The sequence below is a fragment of the Camellia sinensis genome, chromosome 7 (genome assembly GCF_055761805.1).
Source record: "Camellia sinensis isolate YWXY chromosome 7, ASM5576180v1, whole genome shotgun sequence".
Lineage (NCBI taxonomy): Eukaryota > Viridiplantae > Streptophyta > Magnoliopsida > Ericales > Theaceae > Camellia > Camellia sinensis.
This window is the reverse complement of record NC_138967.1, coordinates 34,767,903-34,790,812: the sequence shown is the minus strand read 5'-3', so window position 1 is coordinate 34,790,812 and position 22,910 is coordinate 34,767,903. Positions and strand designations below refer to the sequence as shown.

General features: G+C 35.3%; 1 protein-coding gene across 5 annotated transcripts; it reads left to right on the top strand.

Annotated features, from left to right (window-relative positions):
* The first annotated feature begins 13,777 nt into the window (after positions 1-13,777).
* Positions 13,778-22,481, top strand: LOC114269026 (heterogeneous nuclear ribonucleoprotein 1). 5 transcript variants are annotated; one of them, XR_014335181.1, is made up of 5 exons: positions 13,778-14,202; positions 17,156-18,500; positions 19,061-19,319; positions 21,726-21,790; positions 22,263-22,481. XR_014335181.1 is itself a non-coding variant. In XM_082877748.1 (2 exons), the coding sequence occupies exons 1-2, from the start codon at positions 13,981-13,983 to the stop codon at positions 18,365-18,367; spliced, it is 1,434 nt and encodes a 477-aa protein (XP_082733874.1). In that variant the 5' UTR covers positions 13,900-13,980; the 3' UTR covers positions 18,368-18,761. The 5 variants fall into 5 exon arrangements, 1 of the variants encoding a protein (XP_082733874.1); XR_014335184.1 differs by having other exon boundaries at positions 13,900-14,202; positions 19,061-19,275; XR_014335180.1 differs by lacking the exon at positions 22,263-22,481 and having other exon boundaries at positions 21,726-22,021.
* The last annotated feature ends 429 nt before the right edge of the window (positions 22,482-22,910 follow it).

Genomic DNA, 22,910 nt, shown 5'->3' with positions numbered 1-22,910 from the left:
AGAGAGAAAGGGAATTAAATGGATATATAAGTGGTTCGCATTTGCATAGAGAGAAAAGGACATGGAAATATTTTTGTTTGCAATGTATATATCGGCCTCAAATCCATCCCTCTCGGTTGATATTTAGCTTTTTCTTGCTCTCTTTGGCAAATCTCTTTCCACGGTGACTATCTTCTTCAATTTTCATCTTTTTCTCACTCTTCAGCTTTGAAGAAATCAAGATGTTCATGTCTGTTGCGGTAGTGGATGGTGTCACTGTTAATCATCGAGAGGGTTTAAGTGATAGAGGAGAGAAGAGGGAATGAAGAGAGAGAGAGAGAGAGAGAGAGAGAGAGTTGGTGTTCAAAAAAGGGATAGAGATAAGAGTTTGAGGAGAGAGAAAGTGTTTGGGTAGAGTGTTTTTTTCTTTTGTGTGTGGGTAGAATTTCACGTACGCTACTCCATGTCATTCTGTAGAGAGTCGGGCATCCTATATTTGGTTGATGAAGCATTATACTTAGATTTTAGAAGTTGAGCTTCTCTTTACACCTTTATTTGCCTTTTTCAATTTTTTATTTTTTTATGTCTGATTTGTCCATTAGATCATCTCTAATGGTGATATCTATTTGGAAAATGCTTGGTAGCTCGAAGCTACCAGGCTCGAAATGGCTCGAGAGGAAGAGAGGGAGAGGGAGAGAAAGAGAGGGAGAGGAGAAAGAGAAGGGAGGGAGATGAAGAAGGTCGGCGTCGCAGCTCCCCGCCCCGCCCCGCCGTCGTCGCAGCTCCTGCCGCCGCCTCTACTTCCTCCTCCGTCGCAGCCCCGCCTCCGTCGCAGCCCAGCCTCCCCTCCTCCTCAAACCGGTTTTTATGGCCCCCTCCCCTCCCTCCTCCTCCTCCTCCTCCTCCTCCCTTCTCTTCTTCTCCCTTCTTCTTCTTTTTCTTTTCTTCGTTCTGCAAAACCAGGGAAAAAAAAAAAAAAAACAAAATCGACACCAAAACGACGTCGTTTTGGTGTCGAGCCGCGTTTCGAGCCGCGACATTCGAGCTACGTAGCATGATCGTATCTATTTTAACATCGTTAAAATTATAATTTGACATGTTATAATAGTAAAATATTAAATTATAGCAATGGTGACATGCGATTTTGACGCAATGCCAACCAACTTTTATTTTTATTTTTTTTTTAAAGTAGTGTTTGTATTTAGTTTTTTGAGTATTTTTTATTTATTTATTTTGTCTTTTATGATTTTTTTTAAACTTTTCTCGAAAAAATTATATATTTATGTTCTACATATCTAGACAAATAATAAAATTAAATTAAATTTAGTGATTTTTTGTTGATTTTTTTTTCATCTTTAATGAATTTTGTTTTTTATACTTTGAGGTTTCACTTGACTAAACGGACTAGAAAAGTAAAAATATAAATAATTCTTTTACAAAGGAGTACTACAGAAAAAAAAAAAAATTGACTTTTTATTTTTTTGTGTTTATGATGATTTTGCTGGAAATCATTGAAACTCGTCTCAATACTACAATACTGGGTAAATTACACTCATGTGGGCTCATGCTTTAAAAAAATATAATAAATTTTATATTTTTAATATAATTACATTGATTTTCATTTTATTAAGATTAAAGTGACTAAAACTAATACAATTAGTGTGTAGATACTAAAATAAATAGTAACGCTAGGAATACAGAAACATAGGACACAAACCTTTCACAAGGAATGATTTCTGTGTATATAGACTTGTTCAAAAATAAATGTATGTGTCAGTAGAAAAAAAAAATAATATCAATTTTTTATTCATATACTATTAACAAATCACTCATGAAAAAAGAACCTAACTATTATAGGAATAAAAATCAAAAGAGACGGGTGTAATTATATTAAATTGTAAGGCTAACAATATGTTTACTTTAAAATAAAAAGTACTGCTATTAGCACCTGTTTAAATTCTTAGGACCCCCCAATATCTATTTTTTTATTACAATTATACCCTTAAAGTAAAATTATGTTAAACGACAACATTTAATGAAGCACCCACATACTAAATAAGAACTAAGACTCTACAATATTGGACACCCACCCCCACCCCCAGCTCCAGCTCTAGCTATACATATTCTACATTTCTAAACCCTAAACATATTACTTTTCATAACCAACCAACATAAATTCTAAGTCTGTTATTTTTCATAATCATCTTAAATCTTGAATGTATCATCTTTATCACTATCATAAACCCTCCTAAACCAGATTTTTTTTTTCAAGTACAACATATACTCTTCATCAGTTATTTCACATTGTAGAGCAATATAGGACAATGACAACAATTCTGATGAAACTGGTGTTCCATTGGTAAGTTTGTCTGTCTCGCATTAACATTCTCAGTTGTTTTCAGTCGTTCCTGTTTTATTCAAGTTATTCGGTATTGGTTTGCTGACTGTTAAGATTATGTTCGGTAACATGATATTGGACACAAACATTTAGTTCTTTATATGGGTTTCAAACAGTAATGCAGATAGTCGATCCTATTGAACCGAACATGACCTTTATTTTCGGCATTGTTGAACCAAACAAAACCATTAGTTTAGGAACTGTTCAACCGAACATAATTTTTTCCATTTTGAAATTACATTCACATGTGTTTTTAGGGTGATGCTTCGACTAGAGGCAGTAAGGTTGATTCAGAATTTGTAATGGATTATAGTAATGGATTTGTCACTCATGAAGTGAGTCTTTGATTGTTTTACAAATAATATACCTTTTTTTGTCCTTTTTTTATATGTAATAATTGATTAGTTTAATTAATTTATTTAAGATATTCAAGAGTCGAGATGAGTTAATTCAATGGGCTCGTCAAGTTAGGAGAAAAAATGGATTCGTTACTGTCGTGCAGAAATCAGATGGGGGTAGTGTTCGTGGTAGGAAACTACGACTTAGCCTAGATAGTGAGAGGAGTGGATCTTATATGGACACTCGAAAAAACAATAGACTTAAGACAAAAAAACAAAGGATCTTCTGTTGGTATTGATGTTGTTGCATGTGGATGTGTTGTTTGGTGTACTCAATGTTTTCCATATGCGCACAAGGTAGCAGATTACAATGAATTACATCATTATGTCAAATTTTTGCTACTACGTGACAATAAAAACTCTTCAAAATTGAAAGATCATCTAGCCCCCCAGGAAAAGGTCCAGTAAGAACTTCAGTAATTTTTTCAGTTGTATCTGTTAGTTGGTTTTCATAGTTACCCATGTCTATCGGTTCATTACCTATGTCTGTTGGTTCATCACTCAATTCATCACCTAATTCATCACCTAATTCATCATTGGTTCATCACCCAATTCATCACCCCTGTCACTAACATTCAATTGATTGCCCCCAACATTTTCAACGTTAGCCATTTCTGCTAGAGCAACACCTATGTCATTCATGTCTTGTTCATTAACTCCACCACCATAATCCTTAGTCTTATGAGTGCATCGAGGTCTCTTAGTCATTTTTTCAGAAATTACAACATTACGTCTCTTAAACGTCGTTTGGCGATCTCAAGCAATTTCCACTATAGTTGTCCACAAAGTACAATTAGATGTTAGTCAATGACAATATAAGCAAATATATAAAGTAATTCAACTTCCAGAACTAAGACACACAATCACTTACGCTTGTACTAATTTTCAATATTGAATGTTTAATTTATATGTACTAACTTAAATATTAGAATATCCTTTGGTTGATTACTCCAACCATCAAATACTCATCATGCTTGTGGCTTACAAACTATTTATAATTAATTATCAGAGTTCATACTCTTCTTCTCACAACTAGTTTTAATAGATTTTTCATAAAAGACTTGAATGAAAAACACATTCTATCCAAACATGAAACTAGGACACTATGGTAGGTAACATGTCATTTCAAAACTTAAATTATCCAAAATATTTTTATATTTTATGCATATTTGTAATTACAAAAATGTTTGGGAGCTCTAATTAGAGCCACAGTGTTGCTATGCCTTGATTTTTTTTATTTTTTTTATTTTTTTTTGTGTGAGGTTGCCACCTGTTTAGAACTCTTGTTAGAGCTGGTGTTTTAATGGTCTATAGCAGGACTGATATGCATATTTGTAACTATCACTGACGGCAGAACATACCAATTGAGAGCATTGTTAATTTTGTGGGCACGAGTCTTAGGTGCAAAACTTTAATAGTCAATAATAATTTCATAATTTTATTTCCCAAGTAAAAGAAGGTAGGTGGATTGGCAACAGACATTCAATAGTTTAAAAAACTCATTTTTGTCCAAATACATTCAATAGTTTAAAAACAAAATTTCACTTCTCAAACGCTTAGATAAAATGAAGTAACATTGCTTCTGGTCACATAATGGGGGAAATAACCATCCAACCTTTCACTACTAAAACAAGGTGATGCAGGTTCAAGGCTTTGTTGGGGGGACTCTGTGGAGTGTTTTGGAAATTTGGTAAAAAATTGATTTTTTGGTTTTTTAGCTTTTCCGGTGGTTTTTTTGATTAAAAAAAAAAACTGACTTTTTTGGTGATTTTTTTATGACTTTTTTGAGAGAACTTAGTAAAAAGTGAAAAAATTAACTTTTTACCAATTTTCCAAATTGTTCCTCAAGGATATATCTTACCACTATAGATTCTTTGAAGAACATAAGTAAACTTACCGCAATGATGGACTGAATTTCCGTCACAATGAGGGTTTTTCCCTCACATTGTCGAGTTGATTTGCAACCCCAATGGGGATTTTTTCTTTTTGTGACAAGTTTAGATGCAATGTAATGGTGTTCTTCAACAGCAAGAGATTGTTGATGTTCTCTTCAATAAGAGATGGATAGTCATCAATAAAGAAATGAGAGAGAGTGTAAAATTGGGTAAGTATGCATTTAAGATAAATTTGATATGGATAAATTTGATATGAATAATACTATATGTACTGATTAATGTATTAATTAGTGTACCAATTAATGACGGGCATAATTTAAGAGATTTTTAATATTTATAATATGATTAATGAATGAGGTTAATAATAATGTCATAATTAGTGTTAATACATTAGTTAATATACTAATTAGTGCATGTAATATCACCGATTTGATATTAAGCGGTGCATTAAAAAAAATATCTTATTAAAATTTAAGATTTAGAGTGGGAGTTGAAAGAAATGAGAATCCAAAAAATTTAGACAGATGCTAATAACAGCCCTCAAAATAAAATATCTGAACCCTTCAAAGCTTCCAATCTCGTCCGTTGATTCAGAATACTTTCCACACTGTTCTTTCTTATTCCGTCTCAAGCCTGAAGCTGATTCATCTTTCTTTGCCTTTCTCTCTACTCACAAACCCAACCCAGTCTCTCTCTCTCTCTCTCACTTATAGAGAGAGAAAGTAATGGATTCGGATTAGGGGAAGCTCTTCATCGGCGGGATTTCGTGCGAGACGAATGAAGAGAAGCTCAAGGACCATTTCGAGGCCTATGGTGAGGTTTTGCAGACTGTGGTGATGAAAGACAAGACCAATGGAAGGCCTAGGGGTTTTGGGTTTGTTGTTTTTGCAGATCCTTCGATCCTCGATAGGGTTCTTCAGGATAAACATCTCATCGATGGTAGAACGGTGAAATTTTTCCTCGATTCCATCATTTTAATGCGTCTTCTCTTCAATTTCGTTTGTGGGTTTTTGCTACTTCAATGCTATCTTTGTTTTATTTCATGAAAAATTGATTGAAAAATCATCTCCAATCCTTTCATAAGACGTTCATCAAATGAAAAATCATCCTCGATAGGGTTCCTCCTCGACCGTCGCCTCTCGCGGCCTCGTCCTCTGTCAACTCGTCCTCCGCCAGGCCTCGTCCTCCGTCTTCGCCTTTCGCCTCATCCTCCTCCGTCGTCGCCTTTCGCCTCATCCTCCCTCTGCCACGACAAATCTGAGAAGATCCTGACCGCCAGATCTGTCTCTATTTATATATATATATATATATTTTTTTTTTTTGTTGATAAAAATGATGTTGATGATCGATGATGTTGTTGTTTGATGATCGATGATATTATTGTTTGATGATCGATGATGTTGTTGATGATGATTTGTTATTGAAAGAGAAACTTAAACACAGAGAGAGAGAGTTACGGGGCTTTTTCGGGGTCGGGGAAACCCGATCCCCATTGGGGACGAGTCCGGATCCTCTCCAGCCAAAGTTTTCAACCGGTCCTCCGGTCAATGGCCTGGATCTTGCCATGTCACCCCACTCAAAAAGAACGGCCCAGATCAACGAAAAAAAAAAATTGAAATTTCCCACAAAACAGAGCTCCTCATTTTCAATCTGTAAACAAAAAAAAAGGGAGAGGGAGAGGAGACACCGTCCATCTGCCATCGTTGTTGGACCGCCAGCCACCATTCCTCACCGGCGACCACCGACCATCTGTCATTCCTCACCAGCGACCACCAGGTTGAGAAACTAAAGTAGATTTGAAAGAAAAAAAATTAGGGCTTTTATTTGGGGCTTTACTTTGATTTGGGGCTTGCAATGCATATGCATATAGAATGTATATATATACATAAAATGAGGAGCTGATAATGTATATAAACAAAAAAGCCGTCCATTTTGGATCTGTAAACACAGCTATGGATTTTCAAATTTTAGATGCTCATTGTTTTTTTTTTTTTCTTTACATGCTCATAATGGTTCATTAAAATATATATATATATATACCACTGTCCATCTGCCATTGTTTTTTTTTTTTCTTTACATGCTCATAATGGTTCATTAAAATATATATATACCATTGTCCATCTGCCATTGTTTTTTTTTTTTTCTTTACATGCTCATAATGGTTCATTAAAAAATATATATATATATATATATATTTGATTATGTGCTATGTGCATCTTTCAGGAAATTTTATAGAGAACACTTTTCAAAAATAGAGGGAATGAATGAATATATACATTATCTTCAACACTTTTCAAGCACTGGCCCACTATAGGAAAATAATTTGAATCAGTGCTTGAATGAATAAATTTGAAAAGTGCTTGAATTATGGTTCTTGAATCAGATCTCCTTAATGACCCATTATAGGACAGCTTTGGCAACATTGACAGCAGCAAGAGGCCCAAATATATCAATTGAGTTATGTTGTTCAGAATATGTTAGATTATCACACATTGAAGTGGCTAACAATGTTAAAGAAATGTTGCATTAACCGCTGCCATGTATAAGAATTTTGACCATTAATAAAAAAATTCCAACAACCACTCCCCCATCTAAGAAATCTCCTTAAAAGAATTAATCAAAGGCCACAAAATTGTAAATGATTGTTGAACTATCCAGGTATCCAATACCTATAAAAAGGAGTTAGAAAAGGACCACACTAGTTTTGCTTGTGCCTTTAGCCTCCATTATGTCTCTAAAGGGCACAAGTCCCGTTAATTATTCTTTCCTCTTTGGAAAGTAAACCTTAGCCCACATCATATCACATGTTATTAGCTTGACTAGTATCTTATTCTTCCCTCAATGAGGGAGGTGCAGGGTTCAAGTTCTAGTAGAGGTTTGGATGTATGTATATAACCCAAAAAAAAAATTAAAAATTAAAAAAAGAACATGAAGAAACAAAGAAACGAAAATTTGATCATAGCCCAGATTATTGTCAAGCAGACATAGTGCCAAAGCCAATGAATAAGTAATCATTCTCTTAGTTGGTAAATAATTAAGGCATTAATGAAGTTTGATAAGGTTTTGTTGTATGTTGGAAAAAGGCATAAAATAGAACTGTATTTTCCTCTTCAAAACAAACTGCCATGGCAATAATTGTTCTATTATCTAATGGCATATTTGTTTACAATTTGGCACTGGTCTACCCAAGTTTGATTTGTGGATATGAGAATTTTCATCTAGTTTGAAAGATCAATCCAACATACCACAGAGGGAGCTAGTAAACAAAATTTCTTACATCAATAGCAGAATAAGTAGAGGTCCAACTTATCAACATTAGGTAAGTTCAGTCACCCTTATCTAAAACTTACAACAGCATATCCTATCAGAAAAGGGCATTGCTTCATGTCTCAAACCACTCTTTGAGTGACCATTTCTCGAAAACCCCACATTATCTGATCAAAATTGTTATTTCTGTGAATGTAAAGCCAAAAACTTTTTTATTGTGTATGATAAACATATGCATGTGAACCTCTTTCTTGGATGTAGAAACACCATTGGGGTTATTGTCTCTTTTTTGATAATTTTTGTGTTTTTGATAATTTTTTGTAGGTCAATGTCAATGTCAAGCACAAATGCAAGTATGGACAACATGCATGAAGTTAGATTTGAAAACCGCAATTGTCGATGTGGCAAAAAAGCTGTGGTGAAGATTTCTCAGTCAACGGATAATCCAAATTGCCTTTATTTTGTATGCTCCAATTATCTGAATGGTTGCAACTTCTTTCAGTGGTGGATCCCTCCACATATGCAGCATAATTTGAAGGTGGTCGAGAATGATATTGATGAAGAACGCATGGAAGTCTTGTCTACTCTTAGAGAAGTAATTATCGTGAATGAGGAGCTCAAAGACATGACTATGAAGAGTAGGAAACAATATAGAGACTTGGCAATGGTGGTTGAAAGAGTTGGTGCAAAATTGAATTACGCCTTTGTTTTTTTGTTTTGTTGTTGCTGGTAGTTGTGATTTTAGTGTATTTGAAATAGTGTATGTAATGTAAGGTAGTGTCAGTATGACTTGTATTGTAGGTAGAATGTGTATGTAATGTAAGGTAGTATGAGTATGACTTGTAATGTACGTGGAACGTGTATGTAATGTATAGTGGACTTGTAATGTATGAGTTTGAGTTGTAATGTATTTTGTAATGTATGAGTATGACAGATTTTTAGCACAGCTTTTGTAATGTATGAGTATGAGTATGATAGATTTTGTAATGACTTGTAATGTAAGATAGATTTTCATGACAGAGGTTTGACACAAGTTTTTTAACACAGGTTTTTGAAGACAGAATTTTCAGAACAGGTTTTTGGCTATGTATTTTGGCTATGTATTTTGAACACAGGTTTTTGAAGACAGTTTTGTGAACAGATTTGTAGACAGAATTTTTGTGAACCTGAATTTTTGAAGACAGAATTTTCAGAGCAGGTTTTTGGCTATGTATTTTGAACACAGGTTTTTGAAGACAGAATTTTTTAAGACAGTTTTGTGAATAGATTTGTAGACAAAATTTTTGTGAACCTGAATTTTTGAAGACAGAATTTTTGAAGACAGTTTCCAAAGACAGATTTTCAGCACAGTTTTTGAACACAGATTTTGAAAGACAGATTTGTGAACAGAAATTTTGAACTCAGGTTTTTGTAGACAGATTTTCAGCACAGATTGCCCTAAACAAAGACAGATTTTCAGCATAGATTGCCCTAAACAAAGATTTCGAAACATAGATTTGTGAACAGATTTTGAACAAAGATTTTTTCAACATTGTTTTTTAAGACAAAGTTTTGGAGACAGATTTTCAACAAAGATTTTGAATAAAGCTACAGCATTCACCATTCACCATTCACCATTCAACATTAACATATCCAAAACAAAATAAACTCCATTAACATATCCCACATACTTCAACAAGTTTCACCATTCACCATTGAACATCAACATTAAATACTTAACAAGTTTCAACAAGTTTCACAATCAAAATACAGCAGCTCAACAAGTTTCACCATTGAACATCAACATCAACATTAAATAGTTAACAAGTTTGAACAAGTTTCACAATTAAATACTTTAACTTCAACATCAACATCAATGTTAAATACAGCAGCTCAGAGGCATCTCCTATGCATGAATTTGAAGTGCCTTCCAACTCTTCATGGCCATCCAAACCCTGAAAAAAAAAACAGCACCAACACTATACTTCAGTAGGACAAAATAAGCACCAAAACCAGCATTACAGCAGCACATAATCAGCACCAAAAACAACATTTTAGCAGCACAAAATCAACAACAAAAGTACCAAATCAGCAGCAAAAGTACCTCAGTATGCAGCAGCAAATTATTTGTTGGCCGAGAACCTGTCTATGAGCCTTCGGAATCTTCAAACCCAATGTCATACCCACCTTGAAGTAGTGTCATAAATGTTGGTTGTCCACAATATGCCAAATTGTTTGCCTACAATTCATTCATATTATATTACGATTCATAACAAGATGCAAATGAAAAATTAATTGACAAAACACAAATTACTTGGCTACAAATCTGACTCACATTATATGTGGGATATATTAATGGAGGAGGAATTGTACCACCCATGGCAACGGAATGAGGAGGAGGGGGAGCAAGAGGAGGATGAAGAGGAGTAACATTTTCATGAATACTTACATCTCCTCCAATAGATAATGGAGAAGGTCTCACGGTTGGAGCAGCAACAGGTTTTGAAGAACTCAAAAATTGTGCACGGGACTTCTTTTTAAAGCTTGCTTGCAATGCCAGCTCACATGGACCTTTTATCCTTCTTTTGCCTTTACTAGTTGGATGCTTTTTCTTCAATCCTATTGGAATTTGCACAACATGATTGTTGTCTTCATGATTGTTGTCTTCTTGCTCACAGGTTTGAGGTTGATCATTAATACTTACTTCTTTTTCGGGACAAAAATGTGCACTTATCTTGCTTTCAACATGTGCACCTAATGCAGCTACTTGTGAACAACAAAAATCATAACTTTCCTCAGTTTCAACAGCTCTACATGCTATTGATCTAAATGCGGTCATCAATGTCTTATACCGTGAGGCTTGTTTGAATTTGACGTCTACTTGAATCTCATTCCCTAACTTGTCCGTCACAACTTCTCCTCTTGCTTGTTTGGTCCACCTCTTCATAATGTATTGTGAAAGAATCTCTTTCAACTTCAATATTTCTCTCATAACCTTCAAACAGTGACTGCACAAAATCTCGTTATTTGCTCTTCATTGTCTAATTGGAAAGCATAAAAAAAAGATGGATTCTCCAAAGATTTTTGTTGAAAGTATTGCAACGCATTACCTACTTCCCCATACGCTAAACTTTTTTGTCTTTTGGTTCTCAAGTAATTTTTTTGATCTAATTTCATAAAACCAAGAGACTGCCGCCCTCCAGCTTCCCTACCCATCAGTTCAAAAGATTGCCCTAAACGAAGACCAGACTCTGAGGCTAAGTCTAACTCAATTGCTTGGGTATCTGATATCTTTCTTTGCGATGGCAACAAATGGGCACAATCAAGAGATACAAGTTCATGGTTGTGTTTTTCTTTGAAATCAATCACAACAAATTTCCCACTATTGACATCCAATTTAACAAAAAGTCGGGCCTAACAACCAGTCCTAGTTTCAGCTCTAGGGGTTTTTGTCAATGGGTCTCGCTTGTCAACCTTCTGAAATCCCTCTTTGTTGCAAACCAAATTTCTAGAAATAATTTGTTTTGTTAACTTGTTCTTCTTACAATATTCCCTTCTTATGCTAAATCCCATTCTTCCTCCATATGCATTATAAAAATCGTACGCACTTTCTTCCGAATCAAAGGTCATTCCTACTTTTGGCTTCCAACCACAATCATTGTCAGGTTCCATATCCATATAAAAACGCAACTGAAAAGTAGAGGCAATCAAATGGGAGAACAATAATTAGAAACATTACTTAAATGAACTTATAGCTTCATTCAACCACAATCATTTTTTTTATTGTTCTTCATTACCTCCAATTACAAAGAAGTGCAGGTCTTGAATGAACTTATAGACAACAATATGTCAATGGTTTAGGTGATTTTTATTAACTAGTTTTAGATGAATCATGGTTGCATTAAACAAATTCAAGCAAATACCCAACACTAGAGCCTAAGCTTTTTTTCCCATTGTATTGTTTCCACTGATTATTATCAAAACGTAATGAGTTTTTAAACAAAACATAATGAGTTTTCAGGAGTTAAAAACTTAGGGAGATGGATTACAGAACATAAGTCATTCTCTTGGTTATTGGGGTTAATGAAGTAGATAGTGGAAGGCTTGTGACATGTTCCACTCACAACAGAACAATGACAGCAAACAAATTCAAGCCTAACTAGTATCCTTCCTAACTAGTTAATGTATTGTTCCCATTAATTATTATCAAAACCTAACTAGTTTTAGATGAATCATGGTTGCATTAAACAAATTCAAGCAAATACCCAACATTAGAGCCTAAGCTTTTTTTCCCATTGTATTGTTTCCACTGATTATTATCAAAACGTAATGAGTTTTTAAACAAATTCAAGCAAATGAACAACACTAGAGCTCAGCCATGACAAACAATGTTCCTTAATGTTCCTTAATAACAATGTTCCTTAATGTTCCTTAAAAACGTAATCAGTTTTTAATCAGTTTTTTTACTCCACAGGAAGTTCCTTAATGTTCCTTAATAACAATGTTGCCCAGCCATGACAAAGATTACCTTCAGTTGATGACGAAGTGGAGCTCTGGTTCACCGGAGCTTGGTTCACCGTCGATGTTCACCGTTGATCGTTCAAGTTGATTTGCCGTCGACTTCGCCAATCGCCAGAGCTTGGAAGAAGGAGGGAAAATGGAATGGGAGGGAAGCTTTGTGCTGGCACCGCCGATCGTTCAAGTTGATTTGCCGTCGACTTCGCCAATCGCCAGAGCTTGGAAAAATGAGGGAAAAAGAGCTTCGAAGATGAGGGAAAATGGAATGGAAGGAAAGCTTTGTGCTGGGTCGAAAATCAGAAATTCAAATTTGTTTTTTTTTTTTTTCTGAGCCGTAGATCTTAAAAGGGCCACGTGGCCAAATCGTGACCCTTGACCGGAGGACAGGAGGGAGTTTTGGCTGGAGAGGATCCGGACTCGTTGGGGACAGGGCCAGGGGGTGAGGGGCCGAGGACAGAGAAGTCTATAGCTTCGGGGATCGGGGACGAGGAGGGTGATCCCCGGCCCCGCCCCGCCCCGTTGCCATTCCTACTATTGAACCCTGAAAAAAAGGAAAGTATTGAGAAAAGTAGAGACAGCTCAAATAAAATTTTACAGAAGTAGCTAAATACAAAGTTGAATAATATTCCCACACTATCACAGAGGCAATCTCATGCGAAAAAAATTAAATTAAAACCAGAAAAAAAAGGTCTAAATAACAAATCCGTATATATGAGAAATCTAGACATACCCACATATTATTAACATCGAAATAAAATTCTGTCAATATTAGAAGACAGTATATATAAATAAATAGATTCTTTGAAGAACATAAGTAAACTTACCGCAATGATGGACTGAATTTCCGTCACAATGAGGGTTTTTCCCTCACATTGTCGAGTTGATTTGCAACCCCAATGGGGATTTTTTTCTTTTTGTGACAAGTTTAGATGCAATGTAATGGTGTTCTTCAACAGCAATAGATTGTTGATGTTCTCTTCAATAAGAGATGGATAGTCATCAATAAAGAAATGAGAGAGAGTGTAAAATTGGGTAAGTGTGCATTTAAGATAAATTTGATATGGATAAATTTGATATGAATAATACTATATGTACTGATTAATGTATTAATTAGTGTACCAATTAATGACGGACATAATTTAAGAGATTTTTAATATTTATAATATGATTAATGAATGAGGTTAATAATAATGTCATAATTAGTGTTAATACATTAGTTAATATACTCATTAGTGCATGTAATATCACCGATTTAATATTAAACGGTGCATTAAAAAAAATATCTTACTAAAATTTAAGATTTAGAGTGAGAGTTGAAAGAAATGAGAATCCAAAAAATTTAGACGCATGTTAATAACAGCCCTCAAAATAAAATATCTGAACCCTTCAAAGCTTCCAATCTCGTCCGTTGATTCAGAATACTTTCCACACTGTTCTTTCTTATTCCGTCTCAAGCCTGAAGCTGATTCATCTTTCTTTGCCTTTCTCTCTACTCACAAACCCAACCCAGTCTCTCTCTCTCTCTCACTTATAGAGAGAGAAAGTAATGGATTCGGATCAGGGGAAGCTCTTCATCGGCGGGATTTCGTGGGAGACGAATGAAGAGAAGCTCAAGGACCATTTCGAGGCCTATGGTGAGGTTTTGCAGACTGTGGTGATGAGAGACAAGACCAATGGAAGGCCTAGGGGTTTTGGGTTTGTTGTTTTTGCAGATCCTTCGATCCTCGATAGGGTTCTTCAGGATAAACATCTCATCGATGGTAGAACGGTGAAATTTTTCCTCGATTCCATCATTTTAATGCGTCTTCTCTTCAATTTCGTTTGTGGGTTTTTGCTACTTCAATGCTATCTTTGTTTGATTTCATGAAAAAGTGATTAAAAAATCATCTCCAATCCTTTCATAAGACGTTCATCAAATTAAGAGTCATTCCCCCCCCCCCCCCCCCCAATCAAATTGAAAACTCATCAAATTTGAATTTGATGAAAATTTAAAAAAGGTGAAGCATTGGAGATGTTTTTTTGTCATCAAATTTGGGATAAAAGCGGAATTTTTAAAAAGATTTTGAAGATAGATTAAGCTTTTTACTCAAATTTTGAATCAAATTAGATGAAAAAATTGGTGAAGGGTTGGAGATGCTCTTAATCGGTCCGGTCTTATAGTATATATATATACACATATTTATAATTATGAATAACACACATGCATGTATGATTATGCATCATTTAATTTCTTTATTAGGGCATCTCAAATCCTTACCTTTTACTCGTATCAAATTTAAATATGAGTAAAAATGCTTACAATCTTTGTCCAATCCTTTACCCAAGCTCATACCCAAATGAGTTTTACTCAAATTTTGACCCAAATCAAGGGATACAATTATACCACTTATCAAACTTTTACTCAAATTTATACTAAATTTGGAGATTGGCCGTTGGAGTACTCTATATGAAATGAATTTTTTACTGAGTAAAAATATGAGTAAGGGTTGGAGATGGCCTCAGCGTTTTGTTTTAGTCATGTACTTGGCTTTTAGCTGTTTTGATGCCATAGGAAAATTTATCCCTTCTCATTAAGATTTATATGTATGTATGGTACACATTTTGAAATTGTGCTCCCTAATGTTTGTGTTTTGAAGTTACATTTGTATGGCAGTCCACTTCATTTCTGTCTGTTACATTTGAGGATTCTGGGGTTCTGAAGTTTATTTTGTTTAACAGTGTTGTGTTGTCATAAAAAAGTGTTCTGTTGCGTAATTATGGTTTAGAAAGTTAGTATCATAAATAAATAGATAGGTATTGATGCTTTGGTTAACTAGTTATACATAAATTAAAGGATACTTTCATAGGTTTATAAGTTTATGGGATTTTTCTGAATGTTCTTGTTCTGCTTTGTTTGATTTCTATGGCTGAATCACCATTTATCTATTATTATGTTAACTTATTGTGTATTGGTTTACTCTTTTGTTTCTTAAATTGAGTTTTATTGCATGTTAATTTCCAATTATATTAGGTTATTATGAGTCTCTTGTTTTGACTTTGAGATTTCTGGCTACTTGTTTTAATGTGATTTTATAGGGTGTTAATATTTTATTTGTCCTTCCCTTCTATTTTTTATTTTATTTTATTTTTTTTTAATTTCTTAAATAATATCGAACTCCATAGAGGAAAATTTTATTTTTAAGGTGAAAGAAGATGTTTTTCCAGAAAATTTTGATATTATGTTCTGCTCTGCTGATTTTGTTTATGTATTGATTTGACTTGTTTAGTTTTTTGGCTACATTGTGAGGACCACAGGATGGAACCCGCCCATTTTTAGATGAAAAAGACTCATTATAAAATCGGGTGGCACACTGAGGAAGTTAATTGCTGATGTATGGCTTAATCAATAAACTGTAAAATGAAACAGAAACAACATAGGAATCTCTAAGAAATAAGGCCTTGTTTGGCATGATCTAAAAAAGGCAAAAAGTCAAAAAGTCACTATCCTATTTAAGTCGCATCACCTCTCTAACACATCACTTCAAACCCAATCCATACTCAACCCATATTTCATAAAAAGTTAAAAAGTTCATTTATTTAGATCATCCCAAACCACCCCTTAATTGTTTGAATGAAGCAAAGTAACAAAATATTTTGGAAAGATTGAAGAGTTCATATACTTGATCATCATTATGGCATGCATTTGTTTTGTTCATATTATTCCTGCCCATATCCACAAAATTTGTTTCAAGATTGACATTGAGCATGGGTACACGCATTGGGTTACTCTTGTGCAGGCTTGAGAGAGAGAGAGAGAGAGGTAATAGTTTCTCCTTTCCATGTATTATGTGAGGCTTGTGTGCCATATCAAACCTATATTTTACAAGCTTCGCCTTGACCTTGCAATAGCAATCATTGGGAGTTTATTTCTTTATTATTAGGTTTATTTTAGTATGTTGGACCGTTTATTGAATTTAAAAATTTTCTCGCTACTTCTAAGTAGGATTACTGCAAATTCTGGTGACAATGCATATTTTCACATTCACAGGACATCAACAATCACCTTCACCTCCTTGGTACATCCCCGTAAGCAACATGTTCTATAAATTGTGTACTTGTAATGTTTGTGACAAAATTGATGTATTCTTGTGTTATTTTCCCCAGTGCCTTTATGGGAAAATATGAACTAAGGCACTGGGGAAAATATGAACTCCTGATCACTAATTTTCACTGGATGGGTTCAATGGAAGATTGGACTGAAGAATTTTAATATTCTTTATCCATATTTTTAGTAAATGTAGTTATCTACTTGTGAGTATTGAATATAGAAGTGTGTTATAAAATTTGAGATTGCTATGTTGTTGATATGCCCGTGCATGTCTGGTATGTGTATGCATATGTTAACAAGGTCACATGACTCGGTTCATTTTTGCATGTCTTCTTATTGAGGACCGGCATTCATGTTATATACCAGTTAGTTTTTTTGTTGTTGAAGTGTCAATGACGTTACAAGTGTTGACACTACCTTGATTACATTTTTTGATGCTAAGATAAGACGTGGTTGGGTGAGTTTGCGTATATGAATAATCTGTATGAAATTTAAGTAAGATTTACATTTGAAATATGTATTGGTATTGTCTGTATAGTTTTGCTGCCTGAAATTGCAGTTGAGCATGATTGGGTTTTTACTATTTTTCTTCTAGGTTTTCATTTCGTGTTAACCACTGGCATTGATTATTCAGGTTGAGGCGAAGAGGGCCATGTCAAGAGAGGAACAGCAGACGGCCCCCAGGGCTGGAAACTCTGGTAATTCTAGAAACTTTGGAAGTGGTGGAATATACAGGACAAAGAAAATTTTTGTTGGAGGCTTGCCACCTACACTGACTGAGGAAGGATTTCGTGAGTATTTTGAAACTTATGGTGGTGTAACTGATGTGGTAGTCATGTATGATCAGCAGACTCAACGACCACGTGGATTTGGATTTATTTCCTTTCATAGTGAGGATGCCGTTGATAGGGTTTTGCACAAGACATTCCATGATTTAGGTGGTAAGCAAGTAGAAGTGAAGCGTGCTCTTCCTAAAGATGCCAACCCTGGTGGTGGTGGCCGTTCCATGGGTGGTGGTGCTGGCGGTGGAGGTGGAGGTGGTTATCAAGGTTATGGTGCTTCTGGAGGCAGTTCAGGTTCTTATGATGGTCGAATGGATTCCAACAGGTACATGCAGTCTCAGAATACTGGAGGTGGGTTTCCGTCTTATGGTTCTTCTGGGTATAGCGCTTCGGGTTATGGGTATGGTCCTGCCAATAACAGCGTGGGTTATGGTGGTTATGGCAGTTATGGTGGTGCCAATCCTGGGTATGGTGGCCCTGCTGGTGCAGCCTATGGAAACCCAAATTTACCTAGTGCTGGTTATGGAAGTGGTCCACCAGGTTCCACACGAAGTTCATGGGGCTCTCAGGCTCCATCTGGGTATGGTGGTGCTGTGGGCTATGGGAATGCTGCTCCTTGGGGTACTCCTAATGCAAGTGGTGGTGGTGGTCCTGGCAGTGGCGGGCCTGTTTCAGCACCCACGGGTCAATCTCCGGGTGGAGTTTCTGGGTATGGAAACCAAAATTATGGTTATGGTGGGTATGGTGGGTATGGTGGAGTTGATGGGTCTTATGCAAATCAGGCTGCATATGGTGCCGTTGGAGGTCGTGCGGGGAGTGTCCCACATAGCAAGGCTTCTGGTAGTGCTGGTGGGGGAGAGCTACAAGGAACTGGGGGGGGCTACATGGGAGGCAGCTATGGTGACGCCAATGGGAATTCAGGGTATGGAAGTCAAGGATGGATGTCTGATCCTACTCAAACTTCTGGAAATTATGGGGCTCAGGCAATTGGACCTCATGGTGGGCCAGTTGGATACGGTAGTGGGTATGGTGGTGCACCGACTCGACAGGCTCAACAGCAGTGATTTTGATGACTTCATTCCATCCGGGATTCGGCTTTTTTTGCTCTGAGGACATGCAGTCGATGCTTTTTTCCCCCATGTCAGCTGGAAGGAGGAGGGGTGGCCATTGTTGGATGTCATGCACACATTGGGACTGGTTGGATTGCTTGACTCCGAGTAGTTTGCAGTAACTATCTTGTTAGCGTATGATAAGTAGTATTATTGAGGAGTAGAGTTGTCTCTGCTTTCTTAATTACTCTCGAGTGTAGTTTAAATTCAGCGTGCTTATAGTTGTGCTATTAGCTGATCTGGAGCTTTTCTTATTATAGTGTCGAAGCTATAGTAGCTTATATGAACTTTATTTATGTGGTTTGATTACAGTGTGAGTATTTTCTTAATGATGTGGTGTTAGCGTTGATATCTGGCCTATTTTAGCAGGATTTATCTTTTATAGGCAGATTCCGGTACTAATATGTTTGATAATAGTAGCATATCTGATTTCTTTTCCTTCAATATGACAAGTAGGACTACAGTGATATAGTGAGGCTTCTTACTGATTGGAGTGTAGCTATAGTCCACATGGGTTAATCACTTCGTAAATCATAATAGATAGTGATAATCGTAATGCTTCGTAATGGATAGTGATAATAGTAGTGGTAGTTGAACTTTGAAAATGGCATAATCATTTCCTCCTGTATTTGCCCTTGTCTTGTACAGGAGGAGAAATGCTCGAGTTCTGAAGTGGAGTCAAAGTGTCCACTCAGCTGAACATGAGCTTCATAGTCGGGGTGTGTTTAACATGGAATGGGACTTGGAGTTGACTGGGTTGACCTAACTTTGAGATTGTTCATGCGGAAACCAGACCTTGCCGTTGAAGTCAATTTTCAGGGATCATCACATTTCGAGTTTGGGATCGCTCAATCTTCATTCAGGTTGTGGTGAGCTGATGAATTTTTCAAAGCTGAACAATCTTGTGGTATGTCAACTAGAGCTGTTAGGCAAATTTCTCAGTTCATAATCATTTGGGCTGCTTATCACACTATTGAGGCTTAGCAATGAGTATTAGCTCTAGAGATTCGTAGTAGTCTTATAATAGTTAAGTCTACTAGTTGAAAGGCAACTGTTAGTTTGATCCTCTATTATGGCATTATTAACAGTAAATAGGATATCGATATTGAGATAAGAATGTTATCTCGCGGAGATGCGATTTTCTTCTTACTATGATATAACTTTTGATGGTTGCAATTATCAGAGTCAGTCATTATTATGATAGGATATACCTAGAAATCACCGCATTTGGTCTCTCTCTAAATGAGCCTTATTTTCAGCTTCTTGTTGCAAGAAATTCTTTGTGAAATTCTAGTGATTTTTTTTTATATTTTTTTGATAAAATCTTTTTTGTCCTTTTGTGGTTTTGGTTTAGAGCACTTTACATCCTCACATTTGAAAACAAGGGCAAAGTGCTCTCATGTGGATTTGATACATTTTGCACCTTACCTCCTTATCATCACTATTTGCATTTAAATTGGCGGAGATCATGTCACACACACCAATTTTGAGAGTTTACAAAAAATAAAATAGAAAGTCAAAAGTGAAATTTAATGTAAAAAGACAATTTTTCCATCTTCTTCCCTATTTGAAAATTTCTAAACTGCCAACCACCCTTACTACCTCCATCCACCTGTCCCGCCATCTCCTCACCACCACCTTGTCACCCTCCCACCTGCTGGTGTTTGGCTTTCAATCCCCAAGAAAAAATCATGAGTGAAACAAGATTTCATAAAAAGAAAAGACCATGAGAGCAGTTCGATGTATATCAACAATCATATGTATATACATATCTTTTCTGGTTTTGAACTGATTTATGTTTTCAATATACAATTTATATACGTTCACACATCACATATACTTAAATACCTATCTACAGAATATTGTATATATACAATATACACACAGCACGTATATATGTATATATATACTTACAATATCTGTACATAATTTATTTGGATTTAGATTTTGAATTTAAAATGAAAATTCAAAATCAAAATTGAATAACTAGCTGATGTACGATTTTTGTGTGATTTTGGTTGGGACTTGTACTAAGGAGGAAGATAGTGTTACAGTGGGTGTTTGGGAAGTGGGTTTTTTTTGTAGGTTTTTTTAGTTGTAGGATATTATTGGAGAAATTTTTTTTTGTGTTTGGGAAGATAGTTGGGTTTTTTTGTAGTTGGATATGATGTTTGTGAGAAAAAAAGTGAAATGATTATGGGGTTTGATTGATATTTTGTTTGGATTTGTTTTTTTTTTTTTTGATTTTGTAACTAATTTGTCTTTTAGTGAAAAAAAAACCAAAAAATTTCGTTCCCAAACACCACCATAAAATGAAGGGTATTAAGTCTTTTTGCAATTTTCCATTAATAGAGTTAACTATGCATTTTAGTCCACGTGAGGGTGAATTGCATATTTTTCAATGATAAGGAGTTGGGTAAAGTGCTCTAGGACTAAATGACAGGGAGGTAAAATGAATTTTGCCCCCCCCCCCCCCCCCCCATTTTGAGTCCTAATGGTCGCTGTGAGGATGCCCATGACTTAGCTAACGCAATAAATTTGCTGGGTTCAAATATACTTTTTTGTTGATTAGTATTTTTTGGGCAATGCTACGTACCTCGAATTTGACCTTGGCTTGAATGGCTCGAATTTCCTCCCCCCCCCCATTTTGAGTCCTAATGGTCGCTGTGAGGATGCCCATGACTTAGCTAACGCAATAAATTTGCTGGGTTCAAATATACTTTTTTGTTGATTAGTATTTTTTGGGCAATGCTACGTACCTCGAATTTGACCTTGGCTTGAATGGCTCGAATTTCTAGACGACCGGTGAACAAAAATTCGAGCCATTCGAGGCACCAAGGATTACACTTTTTTGTAAATGTGCATATGTACATGAATATGCACTTTGGACAAAATGGAAAAAATGAAAAATGAAAAACAAAGAATAGGAACATTTCTGAAGCGTCATGTCTCCTTTTTTGTCCTTATTCCACTCATCTTTGGAATTAGATTTTGGAAATTTCATGTCAACTATGTTTTGGGGAAAGGTTATTTATGTTTCATAGTTTGCTTGGACACAATCCATTGTAGCCAGTCATGTTGCATTCTTTCCCTTGCAAATAGCAAGTTGTCACTTTGTGCTGTTTTTCCCGGAAAATGGCGCCACATTTACACTAAAATATTTGTAGGGTAATATTGTTCTGTCGATTGGTTGATTATTAAACTAGGTAAATTGTCTTGTATGTAATTTTTGTGTACTTAAACATGTTGAAAACAACTTATCGAATCATCTTCTGCAAGTTATTATTCAGTTGACAGTTCAATGAAAACACAGGCTTCTTGACGTGGTTGGGAAAGACAGACTCTTTGATATGGATCGCTCCAATAACTCAGAAGCTGGTAAGAAGTTTCAATTTTCAAGCACCAACAATGATTTTCCAACATTGACGACCTTGCTAGTGGCCATTTTTTTGCCACATGGGCTACTGTATTTTTGTGAAGAATTCAAATTAATACAATTCTGTTTCAGTCATTTGTTGTACTATTTCTTGACAAATTTCTATATAGGTAAACTTCAACTCTATATAGTATATAGTCTTTTACACTTGTGAATCACACATTTTCCTAAAACTTCTTGTTATGCTAAGGCTTTTAATCTTGCATTGTTTTGCGCATTTTAGAGTCATATTTCTGTAACTAGCTTCTTGTTTGGATGGGAGGGGTTTGATAATATGTTTATCAGTTGTTTGATGAAATGGTTATGTGAGATTGTGAACATATAGTCAGAAGCAGTGGCTAGTAGACAAGTTATGTTGAGCTTGTGAGTTTGTTTGTTTGTTTGTTTGTTTGTGTTTTTTTTTTTTTTTGACAGCATGAAAACAGAGAATCTGCCCCAAGTGGAGTGTTTTGAGATAGGGAGACATGAATTTGGTGACAGATGATTTTTGGCTCAAAATGAAGTTCATTGTGAGGAAAGTAGAACATATATCTATAAGTTGCTTTGAGACTTGTGTTTTGTTTTCCTGTTTTGCCCTTTCACTTTACTGGGTTTGTCTAATTTGAATGAAGGTTTTTTTCTTAATTATACAAAGAGTCTTGTATATATATTTATATATATTCTTATAACTATCCTAGCAACTTACGTAGTTTAAATTTTAAAATTTCATCTATTTTTTTTTTAAAATTTAAAATAAAATTTTCATTATATAAATATTGTACAATCATTCATCATGAAATAGTTTATTGGGACAAGTCTCTAATTACTTTGCATAGTCAAAATGTTGTCAAAAAATATTTTCCAAAACGAAATTGTTATTATGCTATACATACCATCATAATTTTTGTACAAGAGAGCATTTTTCATTTAAAATATTTATGAGTAAATATTATGCATGGCAATGCTCTGTCACATTTCTTGAACACAAGTAAATAAATTGAGATCATAAAATACCAGTGTTTTTTATTCACAAAATTTATCTAGAAAATTACTAGGAAATTTATCTCAAATCCATGAGAGGTT